Source organism: Harpia harpyja, chromosome 7, assembly GCF_026419915.1.
Source record: "Harpia harpyja isolate bHarHar1 chromosome 7, bHarHar1 primary haplotype, whole genome shotgun sequence".
NCBI classification, from domain to species: Eukaryota; Metazoa; Chordata; class Aves; order Accipitriformes; family Accipitridae; genus Harpia; species Harpia harpyja.
The window spans coordinates 21,405,289-21,432,089 of NC_068946.1; the positions used below are offsets into that span (position 1 = coordinate 21,405,289).

General features: G+C 37.3%; 1 protein-coding gene across 8 annotated transcripts in view; it reads left to right on the top strand.

The window, feature by feature from the left end:
* The window catches only part of GULP1 (GULP PTB domain containing engulfment adaptor 1), a 165,535-nt gene that overhangs the window by 86,667 nt on the left and 52,067 nt on the right, over positions 1-26,801 (top strand). For all 8 annotated transcript variants that reach the window (XM_052792411.1, XM_052792407.1, XM_052792410.1 and 5 more), the window contains one exon: positions 4,912-4,973. In XM_052792411.1, the coding sequence (XP_052648371.1) occupies positions 4,912-4,973 (62 nt within the window). The remainder of the gene's footprint in view (positions 1-4,911; positions 4,974-26,801) is intronic.

The window sequence follows — 26,801 nt, forward strand, 5'->3', positions numbered from 1 at the left end:
CACGCCTGTTTCTGTTGCAGTGCAGGGTAAAGGAAATGATTTAACAGGGTGACAATTCTTGTATGTCCCATTGTGAAGGTTTTCTTTATTTATACAAAAATAGATGATCTAGGAAAAATGAAAGACATAGATATGTATATGCACACACTGAAGCAAATAAGCTATTTTCCCTGAGGCATTTATACTTAGATGTAGCACTGATCTTGTGGGATGCTGTCTTCCTCAGGTGACTGTTATTAGGCTGCTTGTCATAAAAGATCTTTCTTTCCATAGCAAGTTTTGTAAAGCAGGAAGAAAAGACAGTTCCAAGATTTCTTCTCTTCTGTTAGCAAGGAAAACATCCATTGATGTCAAAAAGATTTTGATTCAGTAAAGAATAAAGACTTCAGTTTTCACCTTCTAGAAATGACTGTATTTTCACTGTGGCACTAAAAAAAAAAGTTAAATCAGAGTCTTTCTGTGTTCATCATATTAAATGGAATGGCCACTAGGTCTCATATGCTTTGATAAACGCTTTGGAAACATAGTTAAGTAGAGCCACTTTTAGCATGCATGAATTAATGAGAGTGGGGTTTAGGGAAGCAGTTAACTAAACTTGTACAATGTTGAGCATTGTTTTGCCATTTAGAAAGTAGTTCATCAATGCCTCTCTACTAAATCCATTCTGTAATATATGCGGGCAGTAATGTGTGGAGAAATTAATTTCAAAGGGAGAACAATTTCTTGGCACTGTTATTGCTTTCCTTTTTTGGTAGATAAATGGTCAGCTGTGCTGTTATCTAACCTAGTGTCATCCTCCACTAAGTGCAGCACAGTTGTTCTGGATACTTTATGAAGTCCCCAGGTCTATTGACTTCAGCGTGTGATTTGTCAGCACGTTCCTCTTCCCCAGCTCTCCCCAACACCGCTGAGGCCTCTGATATGGCTCACACCGGTGCTCCTAGATTGTGTGATGACCAAGCATTTGATGTGAAATGCAGACTGTAAAAGAATCTTTCCTTTATAATGGAAAGGGGCTGGTGTGATTCAAGGGGGACTAGAAAAGAATGAAGTCGCAATTCCAAGCAGTTAATCCTCTGACCATGAAAGTGCCCAACCCCCTGCCTCTACCCTTGCAATTCAGTCTGTCAAACCCTGGGGTCTTCCAAATGTTAATTTTATGCAGTTTTCCCAGTGCCCTTAGCAGACTAGTGCATGCTGGCGGGGAGCAAAACCTAAGAAGCTCTCACCCAAGTCCAATTCTCTCAAAAACTAGATGGGATGCTGTGCTGGTGCTACAGGGGCTCTCTAAAAGCCTGTGCTGCACAGTTAGCATGCCATCCACGTGAGGAGGAGTTCTGTAAGGCTACAGGGTTACTGACTCAGTTTAAGCGGGGCTGTGGCTTACCCTGTGCCCTTGAATTCTGAATGGTGATCCTTTTCCCCACCTTTTCTCCCACACAGTGCCAGTATGTTTGGCAAAACCACCACATACTCAGGGTTTTACCTCCTAGAATCTCGCATACTTCATTTAAGCTAAACTCTACTTGGGTGTTAATGGACTTTGGATGGCTCAGATTCATAATTCTCAAAAAATGATTGGGCACTTCCTTAAACTTTAATGTAAATATTAAGGCAACCTCGATTAAGAGCTTCAGACAACATCTAAAATAACTGTAGTTTTCATGTGGTATGATAGCACAAGTCTCTTTTCACTTTCTACTACTGTTAGATGCATGCAGTTGTCAGTTTTGGTTTTATCTAGGCTTTTGGTACTTTCTTTAGGACTTACTGTTTTAATTATCTATAAAGTGTCTAGAACTCTTGCTGCTATGTAACTAATAAAATAATAATATGAACTGTGATTTTCACTGTAGGGTTTCATATTTTCTTTGTTGCTTTAGAATGAATAATTAAGTACAAAGCTGTGAAAACCCGTTTAAAATTAATTTAAAAAGTGAAGGATCACGCAAACCACAAGCCACATCTACATCAAGTATTTAAACGAATACCTGTTTTATAGGTTTTCTTTTTTCGTATTTTTCTGGTTTATTGGATGCAAAATGTCTGATACTTGGTATTTCTCAACTGCTGTGAAATCAAACTAACTGTAAGCAGTATTTCAAGCAGCTGCTGAGAGTGGCGTAAGTCCAAAATCAGAGCTTACAATTCAGAAGGGAATGCTGGTACCAAACTTCCCTGTAATAGCTTGCACGATTTTTTGCATACCTTAGCTATCGATGTGAATTTTACCTTGTATTGATTTTGTTTAGTGTTAAGAGTTCTTTCAAAAGTGCCAGCGCTCTGTAATTATTACCTGCCTGTGGGAAATGGGCTTCCAATGTCAATGGAAAACTTTAATACCTATGTCACAGCGTCTGCAGATCTACATCTGGATGTTGGAAATGCTGTTTGCTGACTTGTTTTAATCAATGGCACAAGACTCATAGAATCCAGGCATCTTTTTGGTACCCTACTAAGTTACTGATTTCATTTTGAGCTGAGAGTGCCTGTCCATATTTCCTAATCTTCCCCCTAACTAGGGGTACCAACAGTTACAGAAACACTTTCCTAGCAGCGTTATTCCTTGCTGGAATCCCTATAGCATTACAGTTGGAGGCTGGTAGGCAAGTGGATGATTTCACAAAAACATTTAAAGTAAAGCTTTGTACCTAATAATAATATTGGAAAGATTACCAGCTGCTTAATTAAGACCAACATTTCAAACTTGGCTCCCAAATTAATTCACTTCTTTTCAGATTTGAACTTGCCCTGCTTGGGGATGGGAAGAACGGAGGAGGAAACATTTGCAAGGAATAGTTAGTTTTACTGGTACCTGTGTAGCCAATTGTCTGCCTGTAGAATTGCTGTAGAAGCTACAGCCCTATTGCTTGTTTGTGCTAGTACTGGACACTGAAATCAGTAGAAAACTGTTTGGTTTGGGTTTATTTGTTGTTATTTTTTAAGAGATTCAATGTTTTATTTTGGAGCATTTTTATTAGATTTTCCTTTATGTCTTTATAAATATGCCAGTATCGTGCTGAAGCTAGTAAACAGTTGATGTGTAAGAAATGGGGAAATAAAACACTGACATTAACAATGTGAATGCATATTTCGGAGTTAAATTTGCACTGTGCAGGTCTTTGCTGCAGTAAGCATGGTGGGACAGAGAGCAGTCCTGCCTTACGTGCCAGCTTCCTCTGTGTCTGGGACGTGCAGTCAAGCCCCACCACCAGTCTGCTCGCCTGGCCTTCAGCGGTGCACTGACTTGAAATAGAATGCTTATGGTTATCTTTTGGGTTGTCAGGCTTTATTCTAACATTCCTAATTGACATTGATTGTTATTTTTTACTTGTGGGTAACATCAGCTTTTGATATTGTACTCAAAATAGAGATCAGGTTTCAGGTCTTAAAACATTCTGGGAAAATGAGTGTGGTTCTCTGTTCTGGTATTCCAATCACAAGCCACAATTGAAAGGAAGAGCCACTTCAGTGCATAATCGTACTCTTGGGAGCTGCTGAATGGACAAATCATGCTTCCTTAATTAAAAAGTGATAATATCACTTTTCACTAATGGAGCTGAACATTACTGTCATCTAGAATGAAATTTGCTTAAAGAAAAAAATTCTCTCCATCTTTGCAATTTTCATCCTGTTACTGTGGTGACTATGGTGAATATCCTGTTTAACTGTTTTCTTGCTTCTGTATATTCAGAAATATTTAGTTATTGGTTTAGTGTCAACAAATGTCACAGCTTTTGCTCATGCACAGTTTGAAGTGAACAGGGTTTTATTGTTGTTCTGTGTAACTAACAAAAAACTTAGTAGCTGCTATAACTGCAACTCCCATTAAAGGCGAAGGGAATTGTCTGTGAATATCCAAGGGCAGAATTTTGCTTTGAGCTATTATTCTGTTACTTAATTCAATAAAGTTCCAGATTTGTGACTTTAATTCATGCTAATTAAAAGAGGAGTAGTCTCATGTTAGAAACTACTACTAAATATTGAATGTGTGGAGTGTAAAATACTACTTGGTGTAACTGAATCCCTCATGCGGTTGGTAATACAATTTAGTGTTTTGGAATATCTTACTTTTTTTTTTTTTTCATAAATGCTTTCCAACCAGAAAACTTTTAAAAACTGGTTTCTAAACTTCTAATAAAAAGATTTTTTTTCTAATGTTTGGAATTCCACCTTAAATTATGTAGAACACTAAATGGCCATAAAAAGGAGGAGGGAAGATGTATTTCACAAATAATGAACTCATCATGTCACCATATGAAACATACGGTGGGAAAAGACAGACAATAGCGCAGTCTTGTGATGTGAAAATCATTAAAAGGAAAATATGCAAAATCATTTAGGATATGTAAAGAAAGATTAAAGAAGATCTGAACTTCTGAATCAGTTACCACAATCCAACTTACTTCTGTTTTCTTGTAGAAGGATTAGGGCTTTTTTCTATCAGTTATCGCTCTGATAATTTTTCCAAAATAAGTTCCTTTGTCCCTTTAATCTCTTGATAATTCATCAAAAAAGCACATAATTAATCAAAAAAACATCATTAGAAGCACAACATGTGGTCAGTGCTTTGAACAACAACAGCAGGATACAGAAAATATCCATCTGAGGCAGAAACAGCAAGCAGCCTTAGACCAATAAATATATTTGGGGGGAGGAGTTTGAATTCTTATGGTAAATCAAGTTGGTTAAAATGGGAAGTGTGCCCAAGAGAAGTAACCGGTCCTTTCCTGTAAATGTTTGGGAAGTTGTGAGATATACTGCATTTACCTCCAGCCCCAATAACTATTTCAGACAGATACTTATCTGAGTAAAAGGAGGGTTGTTGATGTTTTCCAGATAGATACTGTAATAGTTAAATTAACAATTGAATAACCTATTCAGTGCTGCTTTTGTTTTGCTTTTCTGTAGACAAAACATGGATGCACACTCCTGAAGCCTTATCAAAGCATTATATTCCCTATAATGCAAAGGTAAGAAAATATGAAGTTATTTTGTCCTCTTACCTTTAGAACACGCCATGTTCTATATTGCTTGTTATTTGAAAACTACAGAAACATGTATTAGCCAAATGAAGTAGTGAAGAAAAACTTGGTAAATGTCTGTTTTGCAGATGAAAAATTTCTGTTTCTTAAATAGTGGCAAATTGATTCTTGTTCTGAATTATTTGATGGTTTTCTAGAAAGCAAACCAGTGTTCTTCTTCTGCTTGATGCCCTGTTTCCTTTTAATGGATGCTAAAGGGATGGAAATTTTGAGTGCAAAGGAATATAACATCAGGCTGCATGCTTATGGTGCTATAAAAATTAAAATTAATAGCACAAACTTCTTTTGAACAACAGCAAAGGCAATGAGATCTGCTGGATCTATTGAAACGTCAAATACTCTGGAAATATGGTGGAAGAATAATGGAATTTTTGCACAGTAAAAACAGAAGTCTTACTCATGCTTTCTTATCCCAGTTACAACATAGTTCTACAATAGTATTTCAGTTAGTCTAATGACATCTGTTCACAGGAAATGCATCGTCTTAAAAATAACACCTTAGAAAATGGTTTGCTAAAAGGAGGAGGGAATACACAATAATCAGCATAATTCAAGAGTAAACTGAGTAATTGGCTATTGCTTGCCTAAACTGGGAGAATAATTCAGTAAGATTCCATAGTTGTCTGTTCTGGATAAAGTTCTCCTATGATTGGTATTTTTTAATATTATTATTTCACAGCTCAGGACTTGGTTTCTTATGCTGCTATTCTCTGCTATTGTTTTTGCAATTTTCTTTTGCTTAGTATTGCCGCAAAGTGAGTAAGTGTTTGTAGTGGAAATTTCAGTCTCATTCTTCTAGTTGCCAGGTGAACGTGTTTTTATTCTGTGTGCTTTCAGACTGAATTTTTGACCAAAGGATGTATTACCACTTAACTGTATAGCCTTGCCAGACACCTTGGCTTTTATATTGCAGTTTTTGAGAGGGAGGAATAATTGTTGGAGTGCCTGTGCCATCTGTTTTAAGAGTAAGCTGAAGCTATGAATTCTGTTAATGCACTGAACAATGTCCATTTGTTTGTGGTCTTGAAGAGAAAAAAGAAACCTCCCTCATCTTTCATGTCTCATTGTCTTTTTTAAGAGCATTTCTCATAAATAAGTGTCAGTTCAGATACACAGAAAAATTTTTTAGAGTAAAGACGACGGTGATAAGATGGTGATAACTGTAGAAACAACATCAACAGCTTCTGGGGGAGAAGAAAGGAATAGGGGATTCCTATTCAAAGGAAGTCTGTTCTCAGTCTTACTAGAAAGACTCTTGGTCCAAAAAAGTCTTTCTTCTTATTTAGGCTAATATATGCCCAAGTGTCCTGTCTAGGTCTGCTCCTGTTTAATGTGGGTTCTGACCTCACAGGACCTCCTCGACCTCGGTGTTGCTGCCTCTAAGGTCTGTTAGAATAGTTGCAGGAAGCTGTAGTGTATCAGAATGCTTCCAGGAAGCTGCAATGTACTACAGTATATATGTTTAAGAAAAAAAAGTTACCCATTTTTTATTTGGATCACAGTAGAAAATTATTATTTAGAACTGTCAATTATTTGATTCATTATTCCAAAGCAAGTAAAAAATTGTTCTGGTCTGTAAATGGAGTCTAAAGGGTGTGGGATTTCCACATTGCTTTTTTTATTGAGACCTGGCATAAATTTGCATAGGTTTTATGAGCTTAGCTGGCATATGCAGACATAACAACATTATTAAATCTAGATGATGTTTCCACCTCAACTCTCAAGTACCATTTTCATTAAGTTTTGCAATATTTTTCTTTTTAAGAGGAAAGCATGTATCTATTAGTACCTCATTTGAGTTTTGTAATGTTTTGATTTTTAACTAAAATATCCCATTGATTTCATATCTTGGAACTACATTGTGAAATAATGATTAAAAACTCAGAAAGCATTCATAAAGCAAGTATTGAAAAAGACTCATTGATTTTTTTTTTCAAATGTTCATATTGTTCCACTTCCAATTCTGTGACATTCTATTCATGTAACTTTTATATTTGTTGGGAGGAAGAGGCAACACTTTATCTGATTTATTTCACAAGGTAATTATGTGAGTGAAGAATGACATATTCAGAAAATGAAATCAATTTGATGGAAAGCAATACCAGAGATGTTCTTTTTCCATGGGCAAGTGAGCTGTGTTCTGCTACATAGTTTTTTGAATGCAAATTACTGTGTATGAAACATAGTGTTTTCTCTTCTTTGTAAGACACAAAAATCGTTTCTCTGACACTAATCTTCTGAGATGATCAGAAAAAGGAGAGCTTACTAAGAACAACTGGAAAAGATAGGATTTTGTTTGTTTACTTGATTCCTAAGACATCTTTAAGAATTAAAGAAAGCTTGTTGATAAATTACAGTTCATGAGTTGACTGTTAGCTTACTAAAAAAAAAAAAATCCTAGCAAAGTTAACTGGAAATTTGAAGAACCCTACAATATAGACAACTGGCCTTTTTTCTACAAACTGGAGAGGACTTTTTAATAGAGAATTAGTAATGTCTTGTGTCTCTTAGGACACCCTCAGGATAATTTATGGCAATAATCCTCGTTGCAAGAAAATATGAGCAGAGTTGTTTCTTCTGGAAGTAAAATCCAGGAGCCACTAGTCTCATAAGGATGCTCTTAAATGTAAAAGCATCTTGATTTTTCTCTCTCCTTTCCAGCATACCCAGTCCCCATGGTACTTGCTATTTTGAAATTTGCTGGGGTTTAGTGTGGTTTAGTGTATGGTGTAAGTTGATCGAGGTCTGGGGTTTGGGGTTTTTGTGGGTTTTGTTGTTGTTTTGGGGTTTTTTGTTGTTGTTGTTGTTACTACTGTTGGTTTGGGTTTGTTTTGTTTTTTTGTTTTTTGTTTTTTGGTTTTTTAAATCTTTCTGATGTCCCCAGTCTTGGTCTTGCAGAAGGCACTGATAATAAGACTCCACACATTTCAGTATGCTCTGTAGGTGAAATCTGGGCCTACTGAAGTCAGAATTTTGCCATCAGTTTGTGATCCTATATTTTTCTTGAATATATCCCTCCAAATGAAAGCATATTGGCAACATGGACAGTGGGATTGAGTGCACCCTCAGGAATTTTGCCAATGACACCAAGCTGAGTGGTGCAGTTGACATGCTGGAGGGAAGGGATGCCATCCAGAGGGGCCTGGACAGGCTTGAGAGGTGGGCCCATGCAAGCCTCATGAAGTTCAACAAGGCCAAGTGCAAGGTCCTGCACGTGAGTCAGGGCAATCCAAAGAACAAATACAGGCTGGGCGATGAGTGGATTGAGAGCAGCCCTGAGGAGAGGACTTGGGGATGTTGGTTGAGAAGCTCAACGTGACCCAGCAATGTGCCAACCATATCGTGGGCTGCATCAAAAGAAGTGTGACCAGCAAGTCAAGGGAGGTGATTCTCCCCCTCTACTCTGCTCTTGTGAGGCCCTACCTGGAGTACTGCATTTAGCTCTGGCGTCCGCAGTATGAGGCAGACATGGACCTGTTGGAGCGAGTCCAGAGCAGGGCCATGAAGATGACCAGAGGGCTGGAGCACCTCTCCTATGAAGACGGGCTGAGAGAGTTGGGGTTGTTTAGCCTGGAGAAGAGAAGGCTCTGGGGAGACCTTACAGCAGCCTGCCAGTACCTGAAAGGGGCCTACCAGGAGGCTGGAGAGGGACTTTTTACAAGGGCATGTAGTGATAGGACAAGGGGTCATGGCTTTAAACTGAAAGAGGGTCGATTTACATTAGATGTGAGGAAGAAGTTCTTCACTGTGAGGGTGGTGAAGCACTGGAACAGGTTGCCCAGAGAGGTTGTGGATGCCCCATCCCTGGCAGTGTTCAAGGCCGGGTTGAATGGGGCTTTGAGCAACCTAGTCTAGTGGAAGGTGTTCCTGCCTATGGCAGGGGGGTTGGAACTAGATGATCTTTATAATCCCTTCCAACCCGAACTATTCTATGATTCTATGCTATTGGTTATGTAATTTTTTTCAAAAAAGATAATTTAAAATCTTGGTAGTATATTATCAAATATGGAGATATAGGACTCATTTAGATGTAGTAGCATGGCAGTTTTCATGTTACCAGGATATTAAATGCTAAGGCAAACTGAAATTTCTGTTCTGTGTCATCTTCTTTCTATAATGTTCCATAACGAAGAACAGATGTTTCTGTTATTTTCCATACTGTAGGGAAAAAAAGTTCTCTTTTGCCCTTAAGTTAATTCTCTTGATTTTAGGCCAGTTTCCTTTCTCCAGAAGAAAAGTGATCAAAGTCTGACTGTATAATGGAATTTGACTGCAACCTTAACAATGGACTGATTATTGTCATCGCATAACTGATACCCTGAGGGGTGTCTTTCTGCTAATAAAAAGTTGCCACTGCCCAAACCAGCAATGTTTACTATGTCTAATATGTTGTAGTAAATTATATATATATATATTCCCTTTTATAGTCACCTGGCTATTTCTTGGCTTATATCTAATTTTCACATGCACGTCTTTCAATTTGCAGATTAGAGGTTCTGCTTTGCAAGCCTGGTGTTTATGTTGGCTACTAGTATACTATGGAGTCGGTAGCTTTGACCTTAGACGAGGCTGAAGAGCTGCTGTTTTACATAATAACATGATGGCATGTTAAACCCTTGGGAGTTTATTTTACCAAGAGATGTGATGGCTTCCTAGTGCTGAGACAGCTACTGTCCTAATGTTTACTTTAGACTTATTTTAAAACTTTCTGTATTGTCATATACATATCTGTGATTCTTGATGAAGTTTAATTTTGAAACTTTGAAGATAAATGAGCAAAGCTTTCCCAAAAAAGACTGTTAAACATCCCTTACTTTGTATTATTGTGGGGTTTTGATGACAATTAATTGTAAATTGTTGTGCAGTTTCATGGATGATCTTTCCTTTCAATTATTCAATATATATCTTGGACCTGTATTGCAACTGTAGGCAAGGAGCGGCGGGGGGGGGGGGGGGGGGGGCGAGGCATTAGTAATAAATACCCTGCAAAAAGACGTCACTTGGCAGTACCTAGTAGTATTAATCTTCACTGCAGTACAATAAACAGAGTTTAGTTAGGTTTTCAACTTTATGTAATTTCTTATTCCCTCATCAAAGTTTTTTATCATTGAGGAATGGCAGATCGTGCTTTTCTGGAGCAGGCATTTTGGAAAAGAATTTTAGGTCAAAAATACCGTGATGTTTCTAATTGATATAACTACCATAGCAGGGCTTTAGGTGCAGTTATGTCTTTTGAATATCTGCATATCGCTATCATTAGTGTATCGCTATCATTATCAAAGCCATGTTTTCATGGCATAAACTGCTCTTCTACTACAAATTCTTGTTGCTATAGCTATACTAGCAATTTCTCTTTTTCTATCCAGTCAGCATACAACAGAATGATTATGGGTTTGTATCAGTAAAAATAATTAATGAAAGAATATCAAAGGGAAAATTATGTATAGATTTGCCAAGTAAACAGAGATACAAGGCACGGTATTGAAAAGTATACTTAAATTTATGTGGTGAAGTTAGATATAGCGAGATATTCCAAACGGAGCGTGAAAATGTTGAAAATTAGAAACTAATGAAATAGAAGAGGGCATTACAAGAAATAATTCATTTTCCTACAATTAATTTATTATAATTAGAATTAATAACTTAATTCCAATTAACTTTTATTAGAGTATCAAAATCTTGGATGTAATCATAATTAATTTAGTGTTTAAACACAAGAAAAATGAGTATTGTAAAAAGATCCAAATGAAATATGAAAGCAGAAAATTATAATTTTACAAGGAAATGCATATCTGAACTTCTTAGTTATTTCTGATACATTACAGTCATTAAACTTGGGGCTCATTATACCAAAGATGAATCACCATGTAAATAAAACCTAAAATATTTAGAGTCTGCAAGGGGTACCATCAACAGACTTCCCTGCTTCAGGGAAATGGACCTACCTATTCCATCTTGCTTACAGGATTACATACTTAAAATGGGAGAAGGGTAGGAGAGGATAGCATTATATCCACAAATACCCTACAAAATAAATGACTGTGATGCAGAAGGATTGTATCTAAACTTTCAACAGCAGCAAACATCATCTCATGTAAGTAGCTGAAGGAGGGGAGCTGCATTTTAACTGTTCAGCATGAAGTAGTTTCAGTTGTTGTCATTTGTCTCTGTGAAAACTGGTGAGTATTTCAGCTTCCTTAAAATCTGAACATTTGTTAGTTCCTCAGAAAGCTCTGTGGGGTACTGAGTGCTTTTGAAAAGCTGTCAGTCTGTCTCACCTGAGGTTGCAGAGCCAGTTTGTAAAGGGGCAGGAATTAACTCTGCACCTCCTGAGTCTTGGTCCAGTCTTTTGAGCACAATCCCACCCCTCACTTTCCGTCAATAGTGTATCACTGGACAGTGATGGAACTTGAATAGTATTTGCAGACAATTTTATATTTCATCTGCATATGAATGCACACAAGTTCAAAGACTGTATGAATGCATGTTGCACATGCTCAAGTAGCCCACAATGGCCCCTACATGTCAGCACGTCAAGATCATTTTGCAAGAATTAGTAGGCATGTGGCTTATGGTATCTGTGTGCATCTGCACCTAAAGTTTTGTCTTTCATGTCCATTTACTATTGCTTATCTGAAAGCTTTCAAAAATGTGACTTGTTTATAATTGGAGTACTTGTATCTTTTATGACTGAACACTGGCTGAGAAGTTTAGAAGAATTTGCAGAATAGCAACAGCATGGTTTTGATGTGTGTGTGGTCTCTTTCCAGGTGTCTATAGCCCTCTGTCAATTATGTGTAAAATACCCAGCTGCATAACTTTAGGCTCTACGGATCACTCTTATTCTGCAGAAGATGACCTGCTTCAAGAAAGTAATCAGGTTTTCTTTCTTGAGTTCCATTTGTGTGTAGCCTGCACAGAGAGTTTTAGGTCTGACTGAAGCGCTCAGTGTCACATAAATGCAAAGTGTATAATTTTGAGGCATATACATGAGACAGAATGCTTAGATCCAAGTAATTAAAATTTGGCAAGGTGGTAAACACTTGCAGAGTGGAGGGGTAGGGATGAGAAGTGGTTTATATGTGGATGCTACAGGTACACATACTGCTAATTCTGCAGTGTAGTAGATGAGTACATATGTGTACTGAAAGCAGAGACAGGATTCATAAAGGTACTTCACATAATGCCTAACTTTTAGTTTACAAATATTACAGCTAATTTCAGGCAAATATGAACTACAATGAGTGTAAGGGCTGATACCCTTTTTGGTTTTGTCCACCTAGCACAATTGCAGTGTACTATTGCAAGGTCCTCCCCAGGTGTGTGGGAAGACTCTGCAATAGCGTGGTTGCTACCACAGAAAACAGCCTGGTTGCTGCGCCCACTCTACAGCTGTACCTGGCATGGCATCATCATTTGACCACTCAGCACTAATAAAAACCAAAAAGGGTTTAAAAAATTTATGTTTCAAACTGAAATAATGTAAGGCACTTTAATATAATGTATAATGTTTCACCTCTTTTCCTCTCTCAGGAAAATCAATCAATAGAGCACATGTGTTTTAGTGAAATATTTTTGGTAGATTCTAGTAAAAAAAAAAAAACCAACAAAAAACAGTGAATTTAATTGTGGGAGTGAGATAAAAAATATTGGTCATGTTTTTCAATACATTATAAACTGCAGCTGAAAGCCCAAACAGTAGCTTTTGATCTATTCTCCAGAGCTCTCATCTCTCAGGTTCTGCTTCTGATCCCTTGGTCTCTTCATAAGTTCCATTTTGCTTGAAATGTCTAAGTACTGGATGACATACTTCAGTTACAAGTGTGAAACAAATTTGCAATGCAAATAAGAGATGGAAGGTATGATTTCATGGCAAGAACTAAAAATAGATCACACCAATTAATGGCAGTGTGTGCAGCATAGGGTCTGAGAAGTATTTTAAGTCCCTTTCTCAGTAATGTATTAAGGAATATATTAAAACTGTGTGGTGAAGCAGGATTGGGACACAACCCCTAGTCTGCATTGAAGTTGGTCTGTAACGTACCACAGCCCTGGAGTGCTCCCTGTTGTGAGCAAATTTTAAGTTTCCTTTGTATCCAAGCAGTTTGTTTCTCTTGCATAGATTGCCTTCACTTCTACTCTTTTTAGCAACCTGGCTGCTTAATTACAGTCTTTTTCCTCATCTCTGACTTTGAGTAGTCTAAGTTTCAGTTCTCTCATCAGGGAAAAATTATTTTTAAACAGCTAACAGCTTTAGACACATTTTTTGGTAGAAAGTTCTAGAATCAGTTATGTGGCACTGTATATATAATATCTAACAACTGTAATCTGGATTGAAAATACAAAACTGCAGGAGAATTTAGCTCATTGTCAGACTTTGAAACACCCTCAATTTTAGAAAGATGGAATGCCTTATGATTCCTTGAATATTAGAGTTGTCCTTTGGCTACATTGTGCTTGTATTAGGATTTGCTTTGGGAATTGAATGTAAGAATCTAGAACAATTTAGGTTGAAAGGGATGTCTGGAGATGATCCAGTTGATTTCCATCTGAAAATGGGGCTGACTTCAAAATCTGGCGAGACACAACAGAGCCTCATACAATCGAGCTTTAAGTACCAGCAAGGGTAGAGATTCGCAGCCTCTGGGCAGCCCATTCCCGTACTTAATCCCTGTCATTTTGATTTTTTTTTTCCTCATTTCTAGTTGTAATTTCTTTTGCTGCAGCTTGTGACTCCTAGCCTTACACGTGCGTGCACACACATACACCAGCGTCGTCATCTTCTGGCTGGACAAATGCAGCTCCCTTAGCCATACACTGTGGTCCATTTTGCTAACCATCTCGTTGCCTGTCGCATCCCTCACCAGTTCCAACTCCAGCTAAGATTTGGCTTTCTTAAGTTCATCCCTGCATGCCTGGAAAATGTTTCTGTATACTTCCTAAGTAGCCTGTCCCCATGTCCACTGTCCATAGGCTCCCTTTTGTATCTGAGAAGTACCAGGCATTGTGCAGTCCAGCTGATGGCTCAATCAGCTGTTAAGGCATGCAGGAATCCTTTCGGGAGTTATGCAGTCTAGCCAACTGCTGGATGGCCCATGGCTTTAAGAGGAAAGTTGATGTTGTCTTACTAAGAGGCTTCTACTACCATAGTGGTTGGTCTAGCCGTCTTTGACATTCAAGTTAGGTTTAGTTTAAGCTTCAAAGTGTGAATGCCATTTAAGGGAAACAAACTACAAAAGCCTAATTTATTCTGCAGGGCCTGAAGAGTTAGCCTTGTTGGTGTGCCCATACAGGAAAATGCTGTACGTTTCTGCTTACTACAGAGCTGGTCTGTTGGTTGTAGAGGGCTGTGGCTAGTGTTTGGAACTGGGATTCTAAAGTTTCTGGAACACAGGTTGTTGCTAGATTTTTCAGTTTCTTTAGATATGGGGAGGAATCAGGCCTAGATGACATTTTAAGCCTTATGTTTTGTTTTACTTAAAGAATGGGATATTGTTGGTCTATTTCATCTTGGAATCAGAGGTGCAAAAGGGCTGGAATGTGAAACTTCTGGAATTCATATGACTTCTGGATTATGAGGCATAGTTTATGTATGTGTACTGTAAGATTTGATCTCCTAAGTATGTGCATTGTTTTGATTAAATTTGAAAATCTGCAGCAGGGGATTCTGTAGTATTGATTTATTTGGCATGGTCTGTAGTTAGGAAGACTTATGTTGGTGGCATGATTGACAGAGTACACTGGTTTAACAACATGGTACCTGAGATGCATCTGTGCCAGGTACATTCTTTAGATTATTTTGGTTGTATAAATTATGATTCTTTCCAGTAGTCTTGGTGTAGAAGAGCTATTTTTTGGAATGTGGGACAGCCATATGTTGACTTGTTAATCAAACAAGTTCTGAAAGTACAAGAATATATTTGTGTGTATATATATATATATGACATACAGAAAAGGCAAGTAGAAGTTTTTCTGTAGTGGTAATAGCAACTCTCTTTCAACAGCAGTTCTTCATAATTTGGCATTTAGTATTGAACACAGCATCTAAAGCATATTTCTAAAGATACTGTGTTAACTAAAAGTTTTAAAATAAGTTTTAAACAGATGCATTACTACCCTTCTCCAGGATCTGTCTCAAAAGAGCTGAGCAATGAGACTGTTGAGACAAAAGACTCAATCATTAGAAGCTTTGTAACAACTTTTATAATGTTATTTTCTTATTCTTTAGAAAAAGCATAAATTAGTATTTGAGTATAAATCTTCACTCTACTGTGAAAGATACTCAGAGTCATGAGTTCCAGCATTGGCCAAGAGCAGGCACCAATTAACTGATAGGCAGTGAGTGATATGAACGTTCATTCAAGACAGCTGAACAAAACCCAGAGGTTTGTCCAAACAGAATTAACAAAACAAAAAAAAAGTGTGCAAAGAAAAAGGATGGAATTTCCAAAGACCTTAGGGTCAGCAAAGATTTACTCAGCTCTCCATGTCCCTTTCTGTTCCTTCTCTGTTGCTGATATTTATTCCCTTGCCTCTCTTTAAGTGTGCTTGAAGCTACTATTAGCCTCATTAGCATGCCCTCTGGGGATTCTTTCTGCGCAGTTATATTTCCACGTGAGCTGTCAGCTGTGAGAATGTGAGGTTTCTTTAAGCAGGCTTTTTGGCCTCTGGACCATTAAGTGTCAAGCGAGTTGCATGTCTGACACTGGGACTAACAGGCTGTAGAGTTCAAACATCTGGATTATTGGACTCGTGGGCTAGGTGGCCCACAGCAGATAGATTGTTCTTGCTTTAAATTAGAATCAGGCCTTCAGATGAATTAACTCCTCATCTCCCATTTTTACTTTCGACAAAGCTGGGTATTTCTGTTTGCTCAACTTTTGCTATGTTTATGGAGCTATTGCTGCCTTCTTACATCTACTATTCACCAAAAATAATTAGGAAACTCTCCCAAAATAAACTAGAAAAAATAAATAGAACTGGGTGATAAAAAAAAAGAGAATGGCACAACTTTTTGAACAGAAACTTCTACAAGGACATACAATTTTACCAACAAAAACAGGACTACAACAGCCAGGCTGTTCATCATTCAGGAAAGAAGTTTCGCATATACTGATCTCCATGAGGATCCTCAAGAAACAATTGGACAAGTCACCAGCTGCACTCTCTGACTTTATTAACTTTAATAAAATAATAACGTACACTAGTCAGTTGTGGAACCTGATCTGTAATTAATATTTCTTTCAGAAATGCCTCCTTCAGATTACTCTGATTCAGAAAGTGTAAAGTTAACCTTGGCCTATTTTAAAAAGCATTTTGACCTTTGAACCTGAGAATTTTAGGTGTAACTTAATAGAGGAACTAATCATTTCTGGTTTGGGACATAGCAAAGGAAAAATATTTGCATAAACTAATTTGTAAAGCTTTGTTAAAATGTTTTGCATTTTCACTAGAAATTATTATTGGCCACTAAAAGGGGGAGAGCGATGGGTTACATTGGTCTAAACTTAAAATTTTTTTCCTACTGTATACTTTTGCATAAGTAATATTTTCTTCATTCTGAATCCTTAAGGGAAATCACATTTAGTCAATTCCTGTAGTTATAAAAGTTGTTTTTCAATTTGTTGCTGTAGTATTGCTGAAAAGAGGGAGAATGTAGAAACAGGGATATACATCAAATCTTAATGATCTGTGTGGAACCAAGGGTTGCATTTGAAGGCACAGATAATTTGAAGCATGGACTAAAAAGGTCCCTAAGCCATATCTCTTCCTATTGCTGTAGCACTTACGTGCTTCTGAAAGGGAGGTGCTAGGGAGACAGATAAAAGTAACTCAGCAAATGTCATTAATTAGAGCATTCTGTTAATAAGATTAGGTGGGAGGGAAGTCTTGTCTACTCATGAATATTGGATTATTGCTGAAAATCCATTGAAGTCAGGAATGTGTAGGTCTTCCCAAGTCAGAATTTAGACGCCATATCCCAACTTGCAGTTTGAGGCTTTGAGGAGCTCCAACTATTAAAACCAAATCCATTCTCAAAATGAAAAAGCATTCACCAAAATTGCATGTGCATACTTAATGTTCAAAACAATTTTAAAAGCTGTAAAACTATGTACAGGTTTGGGGTTTGAGTTTTGTTTTGTTTGGGTTTTGTTTGCTTATTTGTTTGTTTTCTTAACAGATGTCTGAATGACAGTATGAATGGTGTTTCTTTGGTATGTGGTCAAGTGAATCGTCCTTACTCCTTTAGTGATGTATTTCAGGGGCTTGCCATCTTCCCTCTCTTGTCTTTGGGTAACCAGAAGACAGGGAGGTGGGAAAGTTGGACCTCTTCGCTTGCTTTTTATTTTTTGCTGCTAGTATGATGTGTACAAGGAAGAATGGGGTTCAGTGTTTGTCCTGGTTTTGGCTGGAATAAAGTTAATTTTCTTTCTAGTAGCTGGTATAGTGCTGTGTTTTGGATTCAGGATGAGAAGAATGTTGATAACACACTGATTTTTTTAGTTGTTGCTTATACTAAATCAGGGACTTCTTGGCTTCTCATACTGCCCTGCCAGCCAAGGCTGGGAGTGCACAAGAAGCTGGGAGGGGACACAGCTGGGACAGCTGACCCAAACAAGCCAAAGGGGTATTCCATACCATATGGTGCCATGCCCAGTATATAAAGTCGGGGCAGTTGGCCAGGGGGCACTGTGGCTCAGGGATTGGCTGGGCACCAGTCAGCAGGTGGTAAAGCAATTGTGTTGTGCATAATTTGTTTTGTATATAATAGTAGTAATAATAATAATTATTGTTGTTGTTGTTCCTGTTCCTTTTCTGTTCTATTAAACTGTCTTTATCTCAACCCACAAGTTTTACTCTTTTTTCTGATTCTCTTCCCCATCCTACTGAGTGAGGGAGTGAGCGAGCAGCATTGTGATGCTTAATTGCTGGCTGGGCTTAAAACATGACAATGTTTTATATTGATTATTGGTAACACTCAGAGGTACTAACTGAAATTGTGCTGTGCTTTTCCAAGAGGTTAGTGTGAATTATCACAGTTCATTAGATCATAAATTCTTTGAAGCTAAGGGCTATCTTTTTGATGTTTATACAGCCTCTAGAATAATGAGACAGAGGCTCTAGGTGCTACCCTGATGCAAATGGTCGTAGATCAAAGTTGAGAATAAGTAAGCCACAGAAGACTTTGGACTTGACTCTCAAGAGCTTTCTTCTCAGTTGGAATAATTGAGTGATAATGCAGACAAGAAATGGGTGAATTATTATCCTCAGTTTCAAGATACGCAACTGAGGTAATACTGGAGGTTTTCCACAAATCTGCCCCCAATCTCTGTTCTCAAATCAGATCCCAAATTTTGAATTCTACTTCAGTGCCTTGGGCTCAAGACTAAATGTGTTCTCAATACCTGCTCTCGTATTAAAAAGGATTATGTTGCTGTTTAGGGAAGACTCTAAATCCTTACATGAAGGATTTTAAAATACACTGCTTGCTTGTGTTCACCTAACAATGTGAGTATCACTATAATGATCTAGACTAGATTAATTTTACTACTTTAGCACCAGAATTTAGGTCTTTTATTGAAAAGCATAATTTTTTTTATGAAGTAAGAAGTGACAGCCAACGTTAGTGTTGGATTAATTGCCATTGTAAAATAATTTATATATTACTTTCCAACTCAGTTAAGTTCTTTTAGAACAGTTCATCTGAGATGTCCATCTCATCTGCTGATGGATCTTAAGGTCATGATAATAGTGGTTTCATTTTGTATCTGTTATTGTCAGGTTGAAGTAGTCACTATTAAACATTTTTGCAGTTTGCTAAAATAATCTTTCTAATAAAAAATCTAGTTCCCTAATTTGTTTTTTTTTAGAAGGAAAAATGTTTCCTATGTTTAGGTAGTGCTCTGCAAATTTTTTTTAAATATCTACAAAGTGGTAGCTTAAAGAGGCGTTTCTTTCTGTTCCAAGTATTATTTTAAAATAAATGATTCTCATTCTAGCTAGCTTTTGGAAAAACTCTGTTAGTGATGTTCTTGAAGTGCCTGAAGGCCAAGTGTTGAATTATGGTGATCATATATATTTTATAGCTGGCTTTCATGTGAGATTATGTGAAGAAAAGACAGTTTCTTCTAAAAAAAGAGATTAACAAGAAAGAATATAAACAAGTTCATAAAACAATAATCATCACAGAGGAGACACTTCCAGTTATATGTAGGAAAAGTGAAAGATACAGTACAGCTAAACCAATGTAAGAAATGCTTTTCTTGTTAAGGCTCATTGCCTAAGTAGTACTTGCTTCCAGCATCTTTGATGGAGTTGAAGAAGAGGGATTCAGAGTAGGATTTGACTTTAATGCAGGCAGGACATTCACAGATAATGAGGCAGAGCTATGTTAAGGGCAAGTTCCTGGTCTTTGAAAGATTTCCAATATGTTTATGTTATTCCATAAAAATCTTAAATGTGATTCCTGAAGATTCTTTACCAGCTGATCTTGTATTGTGGTCACGAACCTGTAGTAGATGAAAAAGCTATCCAAATGCTGTGTTTAAGTGCCACCCATTTAGTCTTAAGCTTCCATATGTTCCAGTACACTCCCGCCACTGTTCTTCATTTGCTCTTTCAGCTTGCCTCCTAGGTGTGCTTTCTTTATGCTAGTACCTCTTTTCAGTTCAAAGAATGAAAGCACCCAGAACCAGTGCTGGCTTCCCTGTCCTTTTTCTTTTCCCAAAAGATATCCACTTTATTTAAAGATATTTTCTCAAAAATTCAAACGTGATGCAATTTTGGGGTCACAGTTACTACTGTGCTTTGTCCTCTGTGTTTTTCTTCTCTGCTGCATGGAGCTTCTCTCTCTTTAACTTTCACAGATAGACAGCTAATCTGATTTTCACTTGGCTACCCCAGTCAAATATTCTCTGAAAATTTCTGAGCATATTCTGTGAATACAGTAACTCAGCAAGATGTCTACAGGTGTCATTTGTGTAAAATTAACAATACATTTAGAGTAGTAGATGGAGCTTAGGAAGTAGTTTTCAGGAGCAAAGAGAAAAATGACAATCTTGGTTAGAAACCAGACATTTTCTTGGCCACTTATATCAAAATACTGCTATTAATTGATGTGAATATGGCATTTATTTTAGCACATTTTTGTAGATTATCCATGTGATTATGGATTACGCTTTACATACTGACTCAGCATATTTCCCTACTGAAGTTGCTTTACTAAGAAAATGTTAGGCTTATTCTTTTTTTACAAATGTAGTGGTTCTCAGTATAGGAATTCTACAGTTTAGGCAACAAAAAACAAAACCAAAAAAACCAACAACGGTAGTTCACACTTCACGCTCCTGTCCTTTGATGTACCTCAGGACCTACATCTGTCCTGAGGTGTCTGTACATAGAATGTATGTATAGATTATTTGCTACACACTAAAGTAGTTATAATACTAGAATTTAAAGAGCAGGTGATCTTCTGTGGTAAAGTTAGTTTAAAAGAAAATGTTCAGATTATGTTCAAAATCTGTGTTGCATGAAAAAATTACCAAAAGTGGTATTAAATTTCCAGGCTGCTAAAGCACTAGGTCCACACATTCGTGATTGTTTCTCCAGAATAACTATTTTCTGGTGCACTGCTTGTCCTCCGTTTGACAGCCAAGTGTTTCTATGAATCGAGAATTAAAACAGGAGTCATTTATTCTAATCTGTGGTGCAGTAAGGCTCACAGTATTAAAAGTCCTGATTCAGAAGAGATGCAATGTCCTTAAAATAGGCAATTTCATATTTCACATTAAACTGGAAAAGGGCTTTAATAAACTGAGGGTAATGGCCAATAGTTATTTGTTCCTATTACTAAGGCTGTTTGAATGAGAATTTTGTTCCTAACTGTGACTTCTTCTGTTTTTTGTCCCACAGGGAATTCCTGTTTCTGTGTTTACAATGTCATTGCATGTTGCCATGGCAAAAGAGTGTGATGATACAAGTTCAGCAGTATCATGTTAGTCAAGGACAAAGGAGGTAGAAATTAGTTTAGAGCAAAATAAACTTGATTCACAAAATTGAAAATGTCTGTGGAATTGTATCTCTGCTTTTAGAAGATATGGTTAATATTTTCCAGTACGACAGGGTAACTTCAATACTTTTCCAGTTCTCTTTATTAATATATATACTATATATATAAAATTCCATCACAATTTCTTCCACAACTTGTAGAGTTTACTTACACTGAACAGAGGAAGGCTCTAATGATTTTGTGTACAGCTTCAGTCTGAAGAAGTTACTGCAAGCTGAACGTTCAGAATTGCACAATCCCACCTTGAAACAGCACATGGAAACTCCTGGCTGTTCTTGTACATGTTGTTATGAAAGGAAGAATCTGAAGCCTGCGTTCAGATTCATGCCTAACAATGAAGTCATCTGGGAAATATCTCTCTGAAGGAACAGCCGCCTTCTGAATGACATCATGGCCTGTTTACTCAAGTGGCTCAAGGGTGCACCCCTAATTCAGCAGCTTCACTCCATTAAAAAAGTTCTGAGTTAAAGTGCTCCAAATTTTAGAAAGCTTCATCTTATTGGTAAAACAGAATGTTTTTGCCAGTTTTATGAACTAAAATTGGTTTTGTTACTGCATACTTGACAACATAGATTGTTTCTTCATAAGGGTTTTTTGTCATTTTGGTTCAGTTTTCATTGTTTTGGGGGAGGTTTTGTTTGATAAGCTGAATATTTGCAACAGGAAGAAAAAAAAAGTCAGCAGGACAGATGGAGCTTGAGAACACTGAGTTCAAGCTTTAACTTGCTGTATTTTGTGAAGAAAGCTAGATAGCCTGCAGAATGCTAATACAGAGCAGACCAGTACATGCTATAGTTAAAGGAACAGTGGCATTATGAAAACCAGTGGGTTGATACAGCAGGGCAAAACAGAGCCAAAAACTAGGACAACAGTTTTGTGTGTCTTATGCGGGGTGTTATAGTAGTAACTCTTAAGACAGTTGTTGTGAGAATACCAGCACCTGGAATCTTGACCTTGCTGTTCCTTTAATTGTAGCATTGTAGTAGATTGGGGGTTTTTGAGGGGGTGAGGGAAGGTCTGTCCCTTAGCTTTATGGGAATGCTAAAGAAAATGAACTGTAACCTCAATTTGGGTAGACTAGTGGGTTTATACAAGTAGTAACAATGAAAACATTTTTTCACACTGCAGTACAGTGAAGTTCCCTCTAGACTTGCCAGTGTTGCTAGCTAGCGTCTGTGGAGATTAAGTAGAAATTAAAGCAAAGGTGGTCTCTGTGTTCTAAAACTTCTAACAGTACACTTGACATCTTTGCAAGAGAGTCTGTAGACATAGAACTGTTTGTACTACTTCAGTACGTTTGAGTGGAACATAGGAATTGCTGAAGTTGTGTCTTACAGTTAATATAAATTAAATCACTGTATTGGCATCTAGTTTATGAAAAAAATGCAAAAAAAATGTCAACTTTCTTATATTAAGATATTTGAAAATAACTAGGACATGGTGAAAAGTAATATTTAAGTAAATTTGCAGGCTTAGTTTGACTTTACTATTTCCATAAAGAAATGATGCTTGGGTTGCATCCAATTCCTGTGGTGCAGAACTAAGTCTGCTGTCTAATTATGGACTTGTAAAGCTGAAAAACCTGTCCACTCTGTTATTATGCACTTCTAAAGCTGAAAATTTGATGTTTAAAATAGTGAATATGAATTATTTTTAGGTGGACTCTCTTCAGTTAAGGTAAAGTAAACATTTTTTACTGGGAACAATCCAGTCAAGAATACAAATTTTCTGAATTGAGGCATTCAAGGAGTATGACATGTCTTCAGTGAGTGAGTATCAGAGATGCTTCATGTTTGGAATATACCTTTGTAAAGGAAGTGCCACTTTTGATAATTAGTTCTGTTTTCCCTGTCTGACTACAGAATGGTCCTTGTGTCTGTACAGGTAGCCTTCCCTGGGTACCCACATTATCAGAAGTATAATCTATTTGAATTATCACCTTCACTGAATGTTGGTTCAATAATGATAACTCTTACAGAAATAAAGAGGTGCTATATTTTAAGATTCAACAGTGAATTTAGAGTTGCTAGTTCTTAGTTCTTGGAGATCAGAGACTAAATAAAATCTAAACTAATATGAGAGTAATGATAGAGGATTGCAGGAACTGGCAAGGATGTTATGCAGCATCTGTAGTTAGGTGTCTCAGTCATTTTCTAGGCAAGTCAGAAGCAACTTGTAAAGACCATGAACATAGTCAACAGTATGCTCATTTGATGAGTTATCTCTTGTTTGTTATCGTAAAACTTCCAGGCAGTAACAATGATACACTACAGGAGGCTCTGCAGTTGATGAATAGCAGTAGAGAAACAGAAGATAGTAATTTGATGCTATTGTTTGATGTTAGATGAATCTCTGTGTTAAGTGTTAATAGCTTCTGTATTGAAGCAAAGGAGTTATAATAACTTTAAGATGGTGCTTTTGGATTACTCACAGACATCTCCTGTTGCAGTAAAAGATGCTGACAGATGCTTCTGCCAGGGGAAAAAAAAAGAAAAAAAAAAAAGAGAAATCTGTTCCCATGTGTAGAAGCCAAAACTGAAACACTGAGCATGTCCAAATTGAAACCCAGAGGGTAAAGTTTGGAAGCATGTTGTTATTTAATTTACTCCCTCATTTTATCCCATCTCTGAGCACAGGATTCTTGCATGTGAAAGCTACTGAACATTGCGGCACATGTGAAGAAAGAAGGCTGTCAAAAGAATGCATGTGTCCCAATCACAACCAGAGAATCTATAATAAGAAATTATTTTTCTCCAGTGATAAATCTGCTCTCACTGCCATTTTCCCCTGCCCTTGTTTCTTTCATGCCAAATATTATCTCTGATTTTTTTTGTTTATTTATAAGCTATGGGAATTGCACCTGGGCTTGAAAGAAAAACAGGCCTTCAGTATGATATACTACTATTATTAGCATCGCTGTCATTTGTGCATTGTTAAAATCTTCCTTTTTAAGTCCTTCTCCCAAAAGTTTTTAAAGAATTCTCTAAAAATTCCTTGAGCTTGCTGGTTCTTTTGCTCCAAGCTGGAGTATCCCTAGGGGATATTGCTGTTACCCTCCTGCTGCTGCCTCTGTGCTTCCACTGGATGGGAATGTAGAGCTCCCTTAGACCAGCAGTGAACTGTTAGGTCCAGCTAACAAGTCTGCAGAGCAGAGCCAAAGAACCACTTTGTCCTCATCTAGTTGTTTGAGGTGGAAGTAAATCTGCAGGTAGCTGTGTTTATTCTCAGCCTGTGGCTAAAATCTGGGTAGCTGTAAGGTGGCTGGTAACAGTGTATGCAATGGGAGAGCAGTGTACACCCTCCCAGCACCACCCCAGCTCCATAATAATCTTCAGATTCAGCCTGACAACTCTTCAGGGCATGATACAGTTTCGAGATGTGCTTCTGAAGTGCTGTGTAGATTGATGGACTGACGAAATATTGAATGTTTTTTCTTGTACAACTGGTATTTCCTATAGCGACAGTCTTGACCAGGTAAGCTTTTTACCTTTTCTGCTTGCTTTCTGTATTCCAGCCTGCTCATATCTTCTTTGTGGAGGTACTAGCTGTATTTCTTAACATTAATTTACCTTTAGGATTAGAGGCAGAGAACAGCTTTGATAGCTGTGTTGCAATCTGATTTGGTCTTAAATATATCCTTGTCAATAGCCCCCCTGGCATATGACCACACTGATCTCTCTGGAGAAGGTCTCAGTTTTGACCATTTACAAAATGTGTCCTAAATTCTCCTCAAGTTCTACTTACAAACAAACTGGTTATGTTAACATAAATGTATGCTCCTCTTGTATTTTCCTTTTTCTGTGCCCTTTAGTTTTTGCCATCTGGCTGTGGTTTAAAATGCCGTGGGACTTGAGGAAGAATATGACCTGGTGTAATTATTCTCATTCTTTTGCCTTTAAAGTTACACCAAGCTAGATTCATCTTACTTGGACCACACTTCAGGTTTCTTCCCAGTGAGCAGCTATATAATTTCTCTGCTCATCAAATCTAAACATGGGTTAGAAGACAGGTGTAGGCAGGATTAGGACTGCTGTATGTCCTCAGTTCCTCAGGCATCTTTACCAGAGTGTTTCTAGATATTCCTGCTTCCAGACATTTGGGTTCCTGGCAAGAACCACATCCAGAGCCTGGTGAGGTGTACTGCTGCAAAGAAATGTCTATATTGTCTGTGTCGCATCAACCGTTCAAAGATATGTTAAGCTTTAGTTATCAAATTATGTTCTGTATTATTTAGCACCAAATTTAAAGACTGAGATGATTGCTTACACATTTGATAGTGAAGCATTCTTAGTTACTGCACTTATAGAGAATAGAAGAAAGTACAAATTAAACCAATGTGGCTTGTTGAGAGGTTGCTTAAAATTAAGCACAGTATGTTTTTTACGTCACTAGATCTGGAAGATTCTTTTGTTAACTGTTACCTAATTATTTTATGGTCCTTTCTCTAATGCTGTCTTTTTCCCCCCAACATTTCAATAGCTTATCAAATAGATTTTTTTTTCTTTATATCTTACTGTAATATTTTCACCTTTCTCTTTTCTCATATTCTCACATTAATTCTTAATAACGCCTTAATTCTACTGAGGGATGAAATACCTGGCAATATTTGATTTCCATTAGATTTCTATTAGAAGACCCTTCTGTTTTTTCTTTATATTTTTACTCATGCATTCCTTCCTTTTTTTGCAAATAGTACTCTAACAGTCCCGTAGAAAAATGCGTAGAATTTTTTCCTGTGTCAGAGTCACCATTTGTGCAGAACATTGCATGTCAGACGCAGGGGATATTCAGGGAATGTGCTGATGTCTGTGGCACTTTTCTCTTTCATACTCATGTGGTGAGTTTGATTTCTGCTCTCATTTGAGCAGCAATCATGCTTGAAAGAGGCAGTTGTTTTTAAGGTGTCACTAGAGAAGTGCTCCCCAAAAGGGAAAAATCTACACATTTATGTACTGTGGCAAAAACCTGTATTGGTAGAGAACAAAGGAAGCTGTTACAGGTGGAGAACTGGACTGTAGGGTGGGGAAAGAGAAGGAACCAAAAATAGGAAGAGGTGTGTATTTTATAGTCCATATTGTACTTCTGCTGTTTAATTGACAGAGAAGACTCACGTATGCAAGGCTGAGCAAAAACTGTTCATGTCTTAGGAAGTGATTAACAGCTTAGACATTTGTTCATCTGTTTTCTGCATAGCTTTAAGACTGGTCCCACTTCTCTTTCATTCTCATTTTATATTATATACTGTCATTCTGATGTTATCAGAATGTGGATACATTTGTCTTCCTTTCATCACTAAATCAACATCCCTTCAACTTCTGCTGTAGAAGGAGCTAATATGTCAAATTTTGGCAGCAGGTATGCAGTAATTTTGCATTGCTTTTTTCCTTTCTTTATTGGTAAGTGTTTTTTTCACGTAATTACATTTAAATCTGCATAAAAGAACTTTTAATATTGAGGGGTTTCAGAGTAATAAAGAAATGTGGCACTGTGAAAGACAGGTTTTTTTTTTAAAGATTGAAATAAGATGACAAAAGAAAACAGATGTTGTTTTATTATTAAAATATCCTACACTGCTCTCTACTGGGAGAGTAGAAGTCTACGTTAAATATTAAAAAGTGCACCTAAAACTCCCTCTTAGTCAAGTTTTAGGTTTAATGATTTTTTTTTGACCCTGGTAAAATTAACTT